The 15,244-nt window shown below is 54.5% G+C and overlaps 3 protein-coding genes and 1 non-coding gene across 5 annotated transcripts; 2 read left to right on the top strand and 2 right to left on the bottom strand.

Annotated features, from left to right (window-relative positions):
- Window positions 1-1,194: 1,194 nt before the first annotated feature.
- B2M (beta-2-microglobulin) lies at window positions 1,195-3,872 on the top strand. The gene is made up of 4 exons (XM_032123102.1): window positions 1,195-1,302; window positions 1,462-1,740; window positions 2,222-2,275; window positions 3,430-3,872. The coding sequence occupies exons 1-3, from the start codon at window positions 1,242-1,244 to the stop codon at window positions 2,233-2,235; spliced, it is 354 nt and encodes a 117-aa protein (XP_031978993.1). The 5' UTR covers window positions 1,195-1,241; the 3' UTR covers window positions 2,236-2,275; window positions 3,430-3,872.
- A 1,510-nt stretch (window positions 3,873-5,382) lies between these two features.
- TERB2 (telomere repeat binding bouquet formation protein 2) lies at window positions 5,383-11,453 on the top strand. 2 transcript variants are annotated; one of them, XM_032123099.1, is made up of 7 exons: window positions 5,383-5,838; window positions 6,266-6,347; window positions 7,565-7,710; window positions 8,582-8,640; window positions 10,881-10,975; window positions 11,076-11,164; window positions 11,239-11,453. In XM_032123099.1, exons 1-7 carry the CDS (start codon window positions 5,775-5,777, stop codon window positions 11,379-11,381), a joined length of 678 nt encoding a protein of 225 aa, XP_031978990.1. In that variant the 5' UTR covers window positions 5,383-5,774; the 3' UTR covers window positions 11,382-11,453. The 2 variants fall into 2 exon arrangements, with proteins under 2 accessions (XP_031978990.1, XP_031978991.1); XM_032123100.1 differs by having other exon boundaries at window positions 5,385-5,838; window positions 6,205-6,347.
- Window positions 11,454-12,043: 590 nt separating this feature from the next.
- Window positions 12,044-14,708, bottom strand: RPS17 (ribosomal protein S17). The gene is made up of 5 exons (XM_032123101.1): window positions 14,617-14,708; window positions 14,259-14,410; window positions 13,631-13,736; window positions 12,558-12,623; window positions 12,044-12,170 (listed from the first exon to the last, which is right to left on the bottom strand). The coding sequence occupies exons 1-5, from the start codon at window positions 14,617-14,619 to the stop codon at window positions 12,090-12,092; spliced, it is 408 nt and encodes a 135-aa protein (XP_031978992.1). The 5' UTR covers window positions 14,620-14,708; the 3' UTR covers window positions 12,044-12,089.
- Window positions 13,910-14,037, bottom strand: LOC116450746. The gene has a single exon (XR_004242961.1). It is a non-coding gene; the product is annotated as a small nucleolar RNA SNORA71 (small nucleolar RNA).
- Window positions 14,709-15,244: the final 536 nt, after the last annotated feature.

The following is a 15,244-nucleotide window of genomic DNA, read 5'->3' as shown; positions in this document are numbered from 1 at the left end:
TCCGTACATGCTTTGTTAACTTAATTTGGGTTTTAACGAGTTGTATTAAGAAAGCAGGTCCTAAAGGGACTCAGTGTTTTTGTACTTACACCGTGCTGCTGTTTTCTCCCCACTAGTAGTGACTTTCCTTTCTTTTCCCTTTATTTTCCTTCCAAGCAGCATTACTGGGACATTCAGTGGCGTTCCCAGCCTAGCTGGGTTTTGGTGCTCACAGTTCTTCTGGAGGAGGCACCAGAAAACCTGGCTTTTTGGTGTTGGAATTCTCATGTTTTATGTCAGGGAGTCTGTGCTATGCTCGAACAACAGTCAATTTTTCAGCCCACAGCTACTGGAATGAGGCGTTCCACACAGGTTTTGAAAGAGGTTCATAAAGGAAGGTGGACAGCTTGCTCCACCATAGGCTGTTAGTGTAATACTGCCCCTGGATGCAAAACCTTCAGCAAGAGGTGGCTTTTACCCCCATTTAGGTTGGAAAAGCTCTTTGTGACCATCAAGTCCAATCATTCCTCCGGCACTGCCAAGGCCACCACTAACCCATATCCCCAAGTTCCACATCCACATGGCTTTTAAATCCCTTTAGGGATGGGGACTCCACCACTGCCCTGGCAGCCTGTGGCAAGGCTGGACAGCCCTTTCAGAGAAGAAATTTTCCCTAAGATCCAACTTAAACCTCCCCTGGTGCTACTTGAAGCTGTTTTCTCTTGTCCTGTCCTTTGTTCCCTGGGAGCAGAGCCCAACCCCACCTGGCTGCACCCTCCTGTCAGGGAGTTACAGAGAAAGAAGGTTCCCCCGAGCCTCCTTTTCTCCAAATCGAGTGCCCCCCAGCTCCCTCAGCTGCTCCTGGCGCTCCAGCCCCTTCCCCAGCTCCGTTCCCATCCCTGGACACGCTCCAGCCCCTCACAGTGTCCTTCTTGTGGTGGAGGGTGCGGCCGCAGCAGTGCCCAGCACAGGGGACGGCCGCTGGTCCAAACCAGGTGCCGTTGCCACCTGGGCTGACGTCCAGCCGCTGTTGCCCGACGCGCCGCGGTCTCTACCCGGGTCTCTCCCCTCACTCAGCGGAAAACCGAAAGCGAAAGCATCGCTCTGGCTCGCACAACCCCGGAGCTCCCGTTCTGCCCTGAGACTGATGATGCGGCTGACGCTCCGCGCCGCGATTGGGGGGTGGCTCCGGAGGGTATAAAAGGCGGAGCGCGGGCAGGGGTGGGACATTCCGGGAAACGGCGGCACTGCGAGCAGCGAGGATGGCGCGGGGGGTGCTGGCGCTCGGCGTGCTGGCGCTGCTCGGCCTGGGGGCGGCCGCTGGTGAGTGCCTGGGGTGGCGCGGAGGGTTCTGACGGGGTTAAGGGCTGCGGGCTTCCGGCGGGTCCGGGTCACTGTGCCCGGGGGGGGTGGGCGAGCGTTGGCATCGAGGCGATGCCCACCGCAGCCCCATTTCTCACGCGCCCTCTCCCCTCTCTCCAGAGGCGCCGAAGGTCGAAGTCTACGCCCGTTCCCGCGCCGAGGAGGGAAAGCAGAACACCCTGCACTGCTTCGTTACCGGCTTTCACCCACCCAAGATTGACATCGAGCTCCTGAAGAACGGGGAGCCCATTTCCGGCGTCATGTACGGGGACTTGTCCTTCAACGAGAAGTGGCAGTTCCAGCGCCTGGTCTATGTGCCCTTCACCCCCACAAGGGGTGACACCTTCGCTTGCAGGGTGGCGCATTCCACTATGACGGGGCCACGGATTTACCGATGGGGTACGCTGTGCCTTCCTCCTGCATGCTGGAGCTCGTTCCTTTATATCCATGCTGTCTCTGTTCCTTCTCCTGGGAAGCAGGATGTTGTAACGGAGTGGGGTTTGAAGGTCTTGTGTTAGAGATGGAAAATTAATTTGGTTTTAGCTGAAAAGTCTGTTATATGTACCTATGAAGGATTCAGTGGGGACACGCGTTGGTGTTAATTCATAGGGATTTGGTGATGCCGTGTCGTGTGATCTCTGCCTTGGTGAACTTACCTAGAAGGTGATGGGTCATGCAGTGAATTTTGACTTTATGTTGTGTGAATATAAAGAAGGATGCAGCCGTCGGGGTTGATGGTGGTGACCCAGCCTCAGCTACCACTGAGGGCAGCTCTCTGGTTACCGCACTGGGGCTGTTTCTGGGGGGGAACCTTGTGGGGACAGGGGAGAGGGGGTGCCCTCTGCCCCCAAGTCTAACGCTCTGCCCTTTTTTCCTGCAGAACCAGACTTCTGAGCCGTGTCTGGGATAATCCGTGGTGCTGTGTGCCATGCTGGTAAGGGAAACATAGACCCATTTCTGTAGGGGGGGAGGGTTTGAAAAGCTGGGGAACAGAAGCAACCACACCCAAAAAGTAGATCGTATTAGTGCTGATTTGGGCCACAGAACTCTCCCCACACACTTTCTGCCCACTGTTTTGGTCTGGTTTTGGCCGTCCCTTGCCTACAAGAGTCATTTGCTCCAAAAAAAAGAGAACTTTGGAGAAAACCTTCCGTGCATGTCGTTTCTGTGTCAGCTAGATACTGCAGAGAGTTGTCGCAGGTCCCCTAAAGCCTCCTCAGGCCTTGCAGTGCTGTTTCCTGTCAGGGGAGGAGGAGGAAGTTGCTGTACCAGAGATCCCCGTGCCTCAGGCTGGGTGCCAGGCTGGTTAACCCTGTGGCAGGGCGGCTCCATGAGGCACAAACCAGAAACATTTCGGGGTTAATTCAGTGGTGTCTAGGAGTCTGAGGGCGCCAAGTTCTTCAAACTGTCCGCATGTAACTTATCTGGAGTTAGCAGCAGGGAAATTCTAGTTTAACACGTGATAGGGAGAAGAAACTCTGTGGCCTAGCTGATGTCACCCTGGTTGAAACATCTTAGTTACATGCCCTGTTAGAGGATAATGATTAACTGTGCCTGGGACAAACCTTGACAGGACCTTATGTGAAATGCCCCAGTTCCTGCAGAGCTCTAAGAAGTTGTATACAGTCACTCACCTGGTTTGTCACTCATCTTTGGGCAGTGGGGCTGTGAACCTGGCCCCAAGGCAGGGTTTGGAATGTGCTGTGCCCATGCAGCACCATGGCTTCAGCTGGTGGGACGTCGTCACCTGTGGTGAGGGATGCCAAGTCTGGCTGCAGGTGGGATGTGGGTGACTTCACTGTGGTCTGGGAACAAGGATTTACTGAGCTGGCATGGAAAGAGTTGAGAGCAGGACAAGGTCCCTGGGGTGGAGAACAAGGATCCTCTTGACTTGTTGAACTCTGAACTCCACCAAGGAGGAGACAAAAAAGCAGTTTCTGCAGGATTTTTACCTGAATCTCACTGGAAGGTGGTTCTGCAGGGGTGCTGCAGTCAGAATGCTCTGAGGAAACTGGTTTTTAGTCCTAAAATAATTACAGTTGAAGGTGTCACTAGAGTGACTGATGTCAATCCACTCTCTCCATGCAGGTCTGAGAAAATCTGCTTGCAAGTCAAAGTCTTCTCAAGCTTCTGTCTATTCTTCATCATATCCACAAGAATGATCAACTTCCATTCAGAAATTCACTAATAAGCCTTGTTAAATCTCACTTAGCCACAGCGTCAAGGGAGCTCTGCAGGCTTTTTGAGCATGTAGCTATAAATGCCCACATTACTGCTTAAAAAACAATGGTAGCTCTTCACTGCTACAAATTTTGCAGGATGTTTATACTTTAATAAACTGCTAGTCCTTAACATGTTTCTTCAGAGTAACTTGACAGCCCAAGCTGATTTCACAGGCTCTGATGGGTTGTGGGTGGATACGTAGCCTTGGGGGCATGATGGTCAGTTGTGCTTTTTTATCCCACTGAGAAGATGTAAGAGTGCTTTTCCATCAATAAAAAGAAAATTAAAGACTTTTTGCTGATGTGGTATCTGCCTGGCTGGAGGCTCCTGTGTGGCTCTGAAGGGAAGGCACAAGGTTTAAAAAAGGGTTCAAGAACCTTGGGGGCACAGGGTGGGACACAGAACGAGTGATGGCAGGGAATGGTGCCCACTCCAAGGGGGAGAGCTCCAGCTGATGCATCTTGGAGTGTGTGGTGTAAAGCTGAGCCTGGGGGAAGCAGATGTGTGTGTTGGTGAGTATCAGTTCTGGTTTTCTCTCTGTGCCTGACCCCATGGAGAAGCGCAGTTGGAGCCAGTCCTCTGTTGTACCATGGGGGATTGATGACACTACCTAAACCCAATACTACTCCCATCAGCTCACTCTTATTTTATGAAGAAATCAGAATGATCACTTGCGGAATACTGGATCAAAATGGATTTAACCAGGCTCACATGTATGGGATCAAGGGTTCCTGGTGACTCAGGGGATCCCATGTCTCTTCTAGGGTATATTCAGATTTTTGAGGGACATTATCTTGTTCTGTAGCTATTTTCATTATAACCAATTTTTTTTTGTTAGGGATTAGGAAAATCCAGGCTGTTGCAGTTCCAACACCCATGTGGGAGGTTGCTGAGGGGCAGGGCCCCATTATGGGGATCCCTTTGGGTTCATCAGAGGGGTGTTCAAGGCAGGACAGGTGGCAGGGTGGTTGTGCACAGTGCCCATCACTCAGCATGGAACAGCAGGACACACCACACAGCTCTGCCTGCAGCACCAGATCCACTCTGGGGACTGGGCAGCCCCAGCAGTGGTCCCTGTGTGGGAGAAGGTGGCCTGGGAGAGGGGAGAAGGTTTCAGCTTCTCTCCCAGAGACCCCAGTGGAGCAGCACCAACTGCTGTGTGAGCCCAAGGAGCTGTGGACCATGTCCTGGCCTCCTCCTGTGGATCATGAAGGGCCACCAAAGTGCTCTCCACCACCTCAGCTCCACCTTTCCTATCCTCACGAGCACCAGAGTAATGGCTGGGTCACCACTCCACCAGGAGAGCTTCATCCTGATTAGGTCAGGGGTTGAGTCGACTGCAGAAACTGAAGATTCTGTGGAGGATATGTGAAACGACCCTGTCTCCAAAGGACACATCATCATCTTCCCACACTGGGGAAGTCTGCTCTGACTGCATCTGTGGGATTTTTCTGTTCTTAAATATTTTGATAGTTTACTCAAAAATCCCCTGTCTATGGGAGAACAACACATGGCCACACCAGAGGCTGATTTTCTTTAACAGCTGGATTTCAGGACCATGTCCAGAAATACCTTCTCTGTTTTATCCAGCATCCTTGGGGTTCTGAGGTACCCGGGATGTTGCTGCGCTGCTGCTGCTGCTGGAGACAGTTCCCAGGGGATGGGGTATCCTGAGGGATATCTTGGGAAGCTTGAAGTATGGAACAAGCCTCATTTATGAACATTTATGAAACACAAGCAGTTTTTCTGCAAGCAGTTTCCTGAGTCAGCCAAATGCAAGGGTTTTTTTGAGAAAAACTTCTAGGAGAACAAGGATTGAGTCCAACTCCTAACCCTGCAAAGGACACCCCAAACCCCCACTCTGTGCCTCAGAGCGTTGTCCAAGTGCCCTTTGAGCTCTCTCAGGCTTGGGGCTGCCCTGGGGAACATGTTCCAGTGCCCGGCCACACTGGGGGGAAAGAACCTTTCCCTAACATCCAGCCTAAAGCTCCTCGACACAGCTCCAGCCGTTCTCGCTCTCGCCGGGTTTTCCCGCCATCGTCTCCCCTCAGGGCGGTTCCCGCCTCCCCCAGCCCCTCACGGCCGTTCCCGCCATCGTCTCCCCTCAGGGCGGTTCCCGCCTCCCCCAGCCCCTCACGGCCGTTCCCGCCATCGTCTCCCCTCAGGGCGGTTCCCGCCTCCCCCAGCCCCTCACGGCCGTTCCCGCCGCCATGTTCCGCGGACACCGCGCTTGGTTCTCGCAGAGCGTCAGCCCGGGCCCGCGGGGTCTCTGGGGTGAGGGGGCCCGGCGACGGCGAAGTCCAGGGGAGCCCCGGGGCACCGAGCTGTCAGGAATCCGCGGGGCATTGAGGGGGGCACAGCCATGTGGCCACTCAGGGGGAATTAGGAGGGGAGCACAGCCCCATCGTTCCCTAGCAGGGCACAGCAGTGAGGGCACAGTCTTGTCACCCCTTCATGGGTCTGAGACCCACACAACAGGGCAGAGCATGGGTTTGGCCAGTCCAAGGTGCCCCCACACTGAGGAAAAGCCCGGAACAGCCCTCAGGGGAGCGGTGGGAGTCCCACAGCCATGGGGAGCTATCACAGCTTTCACTTCAGGGCCCATCCCTGCGGCCTCACCACCAGCTGTCCCCATCCCAGGTCACCCCGAGGTGGGAAGCCCCTGGATGCCCACTCTCACCTCACCCCATGTCCCCTGCAGCGGACGGTGGCGGGACGATCACCCACTGGCTGGATGCTGACTACCTCTTCAGCAGCGATGCCGCCCACCCCGACACCCGCAGGTGGGTAAAGGAGGCTTTAATGTCTTTAGTGGAAAGTATTTCATGGATACTGACATCCCGTAGAAGTCAAGGGGGTGTTTTTAAAGTCGTGGCATGGATCTGCCAGGATCTTCTTGCCCAGTGGGGTTGGGGAAACTCACACCCACACTAAGCTGTAGATAGACAGAATAGAGAAAAACTCTCCGTGTGTTGAGAAGGGATTTGCTGTGATACAAATTAAATTAATTGTGCTGGTTTCTTGCTGGCTGTGAATTACCTGCTGGAAAATCAGCATCTAAAACAATCCACAAGGAAAGAACCTGGTGCTAAAAATCCAATGTGAATTAATGCTAAAAGGAAGCACTGGGATAAAAATGGGTGGAAAAGGGGTGAAATGCTTAATATAAAAAATTAGAGGGCTACAGAACATTTGTACAAATATAAGAAAGTCTTCAGGATCTTCCTCACTTCCTCAATATCAGTGAATATTGTATCTATTCATTATTTAGTCATGTAAGTATATTTATGGGAAAGGAAGCTGCAATGTTTCTTTTAGGCTTTGCTAGGCTGGACTAAACAGTTTCTTTTTAACACACCAGTGCTTAAAACTGGCTTAGAATTTTGGAATCTTTCAGTCACCACCTCCAGCTAAGGGAGGGGAATTCCAGGAAACACACAATAACAACTTTCCTTTCACAACAACATCCTGCCGGATTGGGCTGTTCCCCCAGGGGAATTCTGGATAATTTTTAATATATATTCAATGTATATAGTTAGATAGTTTCTTGTCAAAAAATGTAATCATTATATGCATCCTTAAACCCAGCAAACAATATTTAATTCCCCTCTAAGGAGAACACTGAGGGCTGGAGCACCCTCCACTTCCGCTTCCTTGTTCAGCTGTGTGAGCAGGGAGCAGCGTGGTGAAGGGTAATTAAAGAAAAATCCTGGCTTTGCCCTCCCCGAAGAAGCAGTTTCGCCTCAAGAGCAGAGTGGGACCGTGTAATCCCTGAAAGTACGTTTACCCTTGTCCTTCCTCCAGGCTGCCCCTGGGAGGTGCCGGCAGCAGGGACTGTGACAGGGTGTGACTGGTAGAGTCTCACAGTTAGAAAATCACAGAAAATTAGGTGCTTTTGGCAAAAATATCAGAGCAGGTTTAATGACAACACCCCTCTAAACGTTTTGGTTATGGTTTGCTTCCAGGCTCTCTGGAAACCAGCTCTCTTTCTCTCTTCCAGCATACACGAGAGCCTCAGTTACTTGGAGGGCAGAGCCACGGTCTTTCACTCCCGTTACCTCTCGCTGTGGGCGAGCGCCAGCGCGGGAGAGGAACCCTCGGTGGTTCTGGGCCACTTCGTCCTGCCCCCTGCCTGCCTGCAAGAAGGTCAGGCAAAAAAATCGTCCGCGGATTTTTTCCCAGGGAAATCCCCCAGGAGTGCAGGCTTGGTGCAAACCAGAACCGGCAGTTACTTGTCTGCAGGGAGGGACTTTTCCTTCTGCCTGGGAGTGGCTCTTGTGGGAGTGTGATCCATCTACTATCACAGAACATATCACCTTGAACATTCCCAGGGATGGGGCAGCCACAGCTGCTCTGGGAAACCTACACCAGGGCCTCCCCACCCTCACAGGGAAGAATCTCTTCCCAATATCCCATCCATCCCTGTCCTCTGGCAGTTTGAAGCCTTTCCCCCTTGTCCTGTCCCTCCATGCCTTGTCCCCAGTCCCTCTCCAGCTCTCCTGGAGCCCCTTTAGGCCCTGCAAGGGGCTCTGAGCTCTCCCTGGAGCCTTCTCCTCTCCAGCTGAACCTCCCCAGCTCTCCCAGCCTGGCTCCAGAGCAGAAGGGCTTCAGTCTTCGGAGCATCTCCATGGCCTTCTCTGGACTCTCTCCAGCAGTTCCCTGTCCTTCCGATATTGGGGACCCCAGAGCTGGAGGAGCACTGCTGTTCCTGAGCAGGCCTGAGGGGCAGAATCCTCCCCTCCCCTGCTGCCCACACTGTGGGATGAGCCCAGGACACGTGGCCAGGTCATATTCATGGGTTTCTCATCCACCAGCATCCCCAAGTCCTTCTCCTCAGAGCTGCTTTCAATCCATTCTTTCCCCCCTGAATTTGTGCTTGGGATTGCCCTGGCCCAGGGGCAGGACCTTGCATTGGGGCTTGCCTCCAGAGGCACCTGCAGGGCATTGCACTGGCAGCGACTGCCACAGTGCTGTTCTTTGATGCTCTCACAGTCACTGGTTTTGTTGTTCTTGGCAGAAATCAGAAGGAAAATTGGCCGGTTTATTTGGGAGAAGGCAGATGCCCTAGAAGAACAGGTAAGATGAAAAATTTGTACTACACGTGTGTGTGCTGAAGGACGAGCTCGCACCGAGCAGGGAGCTTTCACAGGAATTCAGGGAAAAAAGAGCATGTATCACCTTTGGGAAAAGGGGCCAGCAACTCAGGAAGTGTTTAAGGATGTCCTTAGGTGATGCAGAAAGAAGAAAATTAGAGAGGTGAAAGCTCAGAATTTAATCTGGCCACCTCTGTAAAGGATAATGTGTTTATAAATATTAACAAAAGGAGGGCCAAAGAAAACCTCCATTCTTTATTGGAGTGTCCATCACCAAAGACAAGGAAAAGGCTGAGGTACTTAACACGTTCTTTGCCTCAGTCTTCAACACTGATTATATCAGGACAAACGGCCCCCTGAGCTGGTAGACAGGGATGGGGAGCAGAATGGACCCCCAGAAATCCAGGAGGAGGCAGAATGGACCCCCAGAAATCCAGGAGGAGGCAGTCAGTGACCTGCTGTGCCACTTAAATGCTCACAAGTCCATGGGCCTGGATGGGAACCATCCCAGGGTGATGAGGGAGCTGGAGGAAGAGCTTGCCAAGCCACGCTCCATCATTTATCCTTAGTCCTGGCTTACTGGGGAGGTCCCAGATGATGAGGTATCAATGTGACACCCACCCACAAGAAGGGCTGGAAGGAGGATCTGGGGAACTACAGGCCTGTCAGTGTGACCTGTGTGCCAGGGAAGGTTATGGAGCAGATCACCTTGAGTGCCATCACACGGCACATATGGGAAAACCAAGGGATCAGACCCAGGCAGCATGAATTTAGGAGAGGCAGGTCCTGCCTGACCAACCTGATCTCCTTTCATGACGAGGCGACCTGCCAGGTGGATGAAGGAAAGGCTGTGGATGTGCCTACCTGGACGTCAGCAAAGCCTTTGACACCATTTCCCACGGCATCTCCTGGAAAACTGCAGCCCACAGCTTGGACAGCTGGTGTCCGGTCACCAGTGGTATCCCCCAGGGATCATTGGACCCAGTCCTGTTCAGTGGCTTTACTGATGATCTGAATGAGGGGATTGAGTCCACCATTATCAGATACACAGATGACACCAAGCTGAGTGCGAGTGTGGATCTACTGGAGGCTAGGAAGGCTCTGCTGAGGGACCCGGACAGGCTGGATCGATGGCCAAGGTCATTTGTATGAGGGTCAACAAGGCCAAGCGCTGGGTCCTGCACTTGGCCACGATAACCCCTGCAGAGCTGAGATGAGTGGCTGGAAAGTGGCACAGCAAGAAAGGCCCTGGGAGTGCTGATCAACAGCAGCTGAACATGAGCCCAGGTGGCCAAGAGTGCCGATGGCACCTGGCCTGTGTCAGGAGTAGTGTGTCCAGCAGAACCAGGAAGTGATTTTTCCCCTGTACTGGGCACTGCTGAGGCCCCAGTTCAAGTGCTTTGTCCAGTTCTGGACCCCTCGATTCAATTCAGGAAGGACATTCTGGTGCTGGAGCAGGTCCAGAGAAGGGAACAGAGCTGGGGAAGGGGTGGAGCAGCAGGAGTAGCTGAGGGAGCTGGGACAGCTCAGCCTGGAAAAAAGGAGGCTTAGAGGGGACCTTCTGACTCTGCACAACTCCCTGACAGGAGGATGGAGCTAAGTGGGGGTCAGGCACTGCTTCCAGGGAATAAGGGACAGGATGAGAGGACACTGCACCAGGAGAGGTTTAGGTTGCAGGATGGAATTTCTTCACAGAAGGGGAGATTAGGCACTGGAATGGGCTGCTCAGGAATGGGGTGGAGTCCCCAACCCTGAAGGTGTTTAAGGAATGATGGGACATGGCACTCTGTGCTCTGGTCTGGTTGACAAGGTGGTGATTGGTCACTGGGTGGACTCAGTGGTCTCTTCCAACCTAAATGATTCCGATTCCTTGGGATTGCTGTGCTGGGTGTCCCTCCCAGCATGACATCCCAAAGGGGACAGCACTGGAAGGACTGTCTCCCTTGCCCAGATGTATCCAGTCTCCCAGCAGTGTGCTGTTCAGGGATTCCAACTGCCAGAGGCTGAGCTCAGCCCTTTGCTGTTTTCCTTCTCCATGTCACTGCCCACTCTCCTCTCAAAGCAACTTCCCAGCACTTTTGAAGCAGGAATGGCCTTAGATTAAAAATTTAACTCTGAATTACACTTGACAATCACGAGCCCTAAAAATTCCGTGCACTCGGAGCGTGTCCCAGGTGCTCTGCAGTGACTCAGGGCACACCTGTAACATCCTTGTGCTGACAGTCACAGCCAAATGAAAATCCAACAGAGGAACCAGAAGCGGCAAGAAATGCCTGCGAGGAAGAACCAGAGGAGGAAGTGCTAGACCTGGACGAGAGGTATTTTCCTACCTTGGGTGGTGGGATTTGGATGCACCCCCGATTCCAAGCAATCCTAACACACAGGAACTAACACAGATTTTTTTCCCTCCTGATACAGCAGTGAAGAAACAGGCTCTGAAGCACTTGCCCAGGGAGAATTTCCATACCGTGCCCTCCAGGAATACCCAATAAATAACATGGTGACAGGTAAATACCCCTGGAAAGGGCTGCGGATGGGGCAGGTGGAGCAGGGACTCAGTGAGCCCATTCTCCGTCTGCAGGCTATCCCTCTGCACGGGACATGAAGAAATATGAGGGGGAACTCCACGACTTCATCCCCGGCACCTCGGGCTACGCAGTGTACTGGGTTCAAAGCAAATGTAGCATTTACTGCGAGAAGACCAAAATGAAGAGGAAATTGTAAGGAACAGGTGGCTGGAGCAGCAACAACTTCAGTGTAAGAGCTGCTAGATGATTTATACATTATCCAACTGCAGCTCAGTGTTCAGTGTGTTATTTCATTACTGGCTAGTTATTGCAGTATTTGCTTCTTTAAGTAACTACTTAAACCCAATGTCACAACAAACAGAAACATGGACATTTCTCCCCAAAAACCCAGTATTTTCTTTTTAGTCTGAGGGGGGCAGTTTAAGCTGTGTTTATATAGTTTAAGCAAGTTTTCCTTGGAGGGACACACATAGGTCTCCTTACTTTCATTTAATCAAGGAATTTTAAGACTTTTCCCTTTCATTTAAGCACTTGAAAGTGATCAAGAGGGTTATAAAAAGCAACTTTTATTGTGGCACAGCCTGACCCCCATGCTGTCCACTTGGAAGAAGCACAGGCAAACCCAGGACAGGCTCCCACAAGCTCCAAGGAGCCACCATGGTTGTCCTCTCCCACTGCCTCAAAGGCAGGAGAGCCTCTAAAATAACAGCTTTGGCCCTCACACCCCAAACTGCCACGAAAGAACCCAAAGAGATGCTGGTACACATGAAGGTGTTGAGTCTTCTGCATGCTCCAATGCAGCACCCCGAGAACCCACCCTCCCTCACCCCTTGGGTGTCCAAAGACCAGGCAGGCTGAGATGGTTTCCTCACGTTTATTGGAAAAGCGACACACAGGGACAGACTCAGAGCGCTCCTCGGGGCGTCTTGAAGTTCATTCCCACTGTGGGCTGTGTCACCTGCAGGTTGGACAGGCTGCCAAAGTCCTGGAAAACAGCGTGGGAACAACGGGATCAGTCACAGCACCCTGCCCACTGACAGTGGGGGCAAGTTCCTCTGGGAAGGTGTGGGAAGTGGGAAGGTGCTGTGGCAGCACAAAGGGTGGACGCAGTTCTCCTAAGAAGGGGAGGCCACCCTGCTCTGGAGGTTGACTCCTTGGTGAGGGAATCATCAGAATAGAGGGCAAGGAGCACAGCCACCGTGCTAGTGGCAAAGCCCCTGTGCCTCTGCCCTCCCAAAATCCGTATGGAAATGAATCCTCCCACAGCACCCAGGGCGGAGGGACCCCCTCCACACCATCCAGCCGCTCAGGGCAGCAGGAGCTGTGCCGGGGATACGCCGGCAGCTGGCAGGGAACAGCTGCGGCCACTCACCAGGAGCTTCAGCATTTCCTTGGTGTCCGGGTCCACTTCAATGATCTCCTGGTCAAGGGCAGAGACCTGGGGACGGAGGGGAGAGGAAAGGTATGACTGATAAAGCCCCACAGCTGCCAGGGTGTCCCCACAGCCACTCCGGTCTCATCCCACCACTGTGGGGAACAGTTCCAGCAGCAGAGCCGGGAGCATCCTGATGGAACACTGTGAGAGACCACTGGCAATAGAGGGAAGAGCCTGTTTTATGGCAATCTTTGGAAACTGAGGCCCAACCTGCTCCAGGCCAAGGCTGCTGAGGGGCTGGCGTGGGGCCCTCAACTGCACCAGTCCTGGCAGTCATCAGTGACACTCATAGCTGCCTTGAGACACAAATCCACCAGCAAAGGCTGTCCCACCTCCAGGACCTGTGCTTTCCTGCTCCCAGAGAAACTTCCTCCAGCCCTCTCCAGACCCCAAACCTCCACAGGTTTCCTTCCCCAAGAGCTACCTAACATCAGGATTTTTCTAAGAAACCACAAACAGTACAGGTCTGCGTGCTCACAGTCACTCCTTCCCTGCAATCACACCCGGAACCAGCACCGAAACCAGCAGCTCTGCCAGGAGCTGATGGGGAAGATCTGGGAAAGGGGCAACATGTGCTGTGCCTGACAGCTACAGGATTCAGGAGCAACGGGATCATATTCCTGGAACGAGGGAAGCACTCCTGGAGCACCTCACCCAGGTGACAGGTGAGATCTTGATCCCATCCAAACAGAGGCAATGGGGTTTCACCAAAACCCTCTCTCTAGGGACACTGGCTGCAGGGCAGGTTTTCAGCCACTCTGAAATATCCTCCTGCCTCACATCAAATTATTTTTTCCCCCTATTTTAAGTTAGGAAAATCAAACCACGAGAAGCCAGCTGCCCTTCCTGTCCCAGGTAGCAGTTTTGGAGGCATCCACCTCAGCCCCCTTGATCCAAACCCTCCTCAGCTCCTCCTGGCTGAGGGGCTGAGGGTTTATTTAAAAAAAATTGGGACCAATTATGGAGATATGGTGAGGCAGGATGGAGCGATGGGGAAGCTGGAGCCTCACCTCTGGGACGTAATTGTCCCTCCTCTCCCTCTCCTCTTCCTGCAGTTTGATGGAGATGCCGCGGACGGGGCCCCTCTGGATTCGCTTCATCAAGTGGGTGACGTACCTGCAGGGACACGGGGGTGTCCAGAGCTTTCCCAGGGCTCACGTCACCCTTCCCCACACCCCACATCCTGGAACTGCAGCACGATGAGGACAGCTGCCTCCACCTACCCCGGCTGTGTCCCACCACTGACACCAGCATCATCCCACCACCTCCAGGGAACATCAGAGACAAAATGTCCGACAGCAACAGGGTCTGGGGGGGACACAGACCCCTCCAAACACGGGAAAACTCTCGCACTCCTCTTCCTGCACTATCAATGACCCGGCCACGGGCGGGACCGTGATCACTTTCGAATGCAGGGCCCAGCAGGAACCCCCACGCCGCGCCCGAACCCCCCAGGACCTTCCAATGCCCAAACACCTCGGGACACCCCCAGCTGCCCAGAGCTCACCCGGGCCCCCACGGTGCCCAAACGCCCCGCGACCCTCCGGTGTCCAAAGCCCATCCAGGACCCTCCAGTGCCCAAAGCGCAGCCGGGACCCCCTCTCGTGCCCGAACCCCCCGGGGCCCTCAGTCCCTCACCCCGCGATCTTGTTGCGCAGCTTCTTGCTGGGGATGATGGCGATCTCCTCGCACACGCGCTTGTTGGTGTGGAAGTCATTCCCCAGGCGCGTGTAGTATTTCTCGATGATCACCCGCGCCGCCTTCTTCACCGTCTTCGTCCGGACGCGTCCCTACGCGGGGGCGGGCGGGAGAGCCGCCGGTCAGGCTCCGCCGAGCCCAGGCCCCACGCCCCGGTCCCCCCTTTCCCCAGCCATCCCTGCCCCCACCGCCCCCCCCAGCCGCCGGCCCCGCTCCCCCCCGGTCCCCACCGCCGCTCCCCGCCGCGGGGGCGCGGGCCCGCCCGCGGATGGCGGCGGATGGCGGGACCCGGACCCACCATGTCGGCGGCGGCCGCGGAAAGAGAGCGGAAGGTGGCGGGAGGCGGCGGAAGCCCGCGACGCCCACCGCGCCCCCTGGCGGCTCGGAGGGTTCAGCGGCGCTCGGTGGGCGGGGCCGAGCGGGGCGGGGCTCGGGCGCTCCCGGGGCCGCATCCCGAGCGCTCCGCAGTGCCCGGGCCGGGCCGGGCCGGGCCGGGAGAGAGCAGCCCGGGACGGGAGCCTGCGGGACCAGTGAGAGTCCCAGGCCCTGAGAGACGACACTGAGCACCCACAAACTCACACCACCCCGGGACGCAGCACCCAGCCCCAGAGGAGGAGGGGTGAGCACAACAAGGCTGCTGCAGAGTTACCACTGGGGGACGTGGGAGCAGCCCAAAGCCTTCCCTGCTCCGGGAGCATGGGGCACAATAGGTGTCAACTGTGGCAGCCTAAGTCCAACTGAGCTCTCCCCAGCGTCACAGAGAGGAGCCCTGGGATCCCTCTCCCCTCACAGCCCTGCAGGGTGTCGCCCCCTCCCCCACTGCCACAGAGGGAGAAAGCACAGCAACACAGGCCCCTTCACTCAACCTCATTAACTTCTTGTTGCAATTAGGGGAGCTCCAGCTGGAGCCTAGGGCCTCACAGGGA

Source organism: Corvus moneduloides, chromosome 13 (genome assembly GCF_009650955.1).
Source record: "Corvus moneduloides isolate bCorMon1 chromosome 13, bCorMon1.pri, whole genome shotgun sequence".
NCBI lineage: Eukaryota > Metazoa > Chordata > Aves > Passeriformes > Corvidae > Corvus > Corvus moneduloides.
The sequence above is the reverse complement of the archived record's forward strand: the minus strand, read 5'-3'. Positions and strand labels throughout refer to the sequence as shown.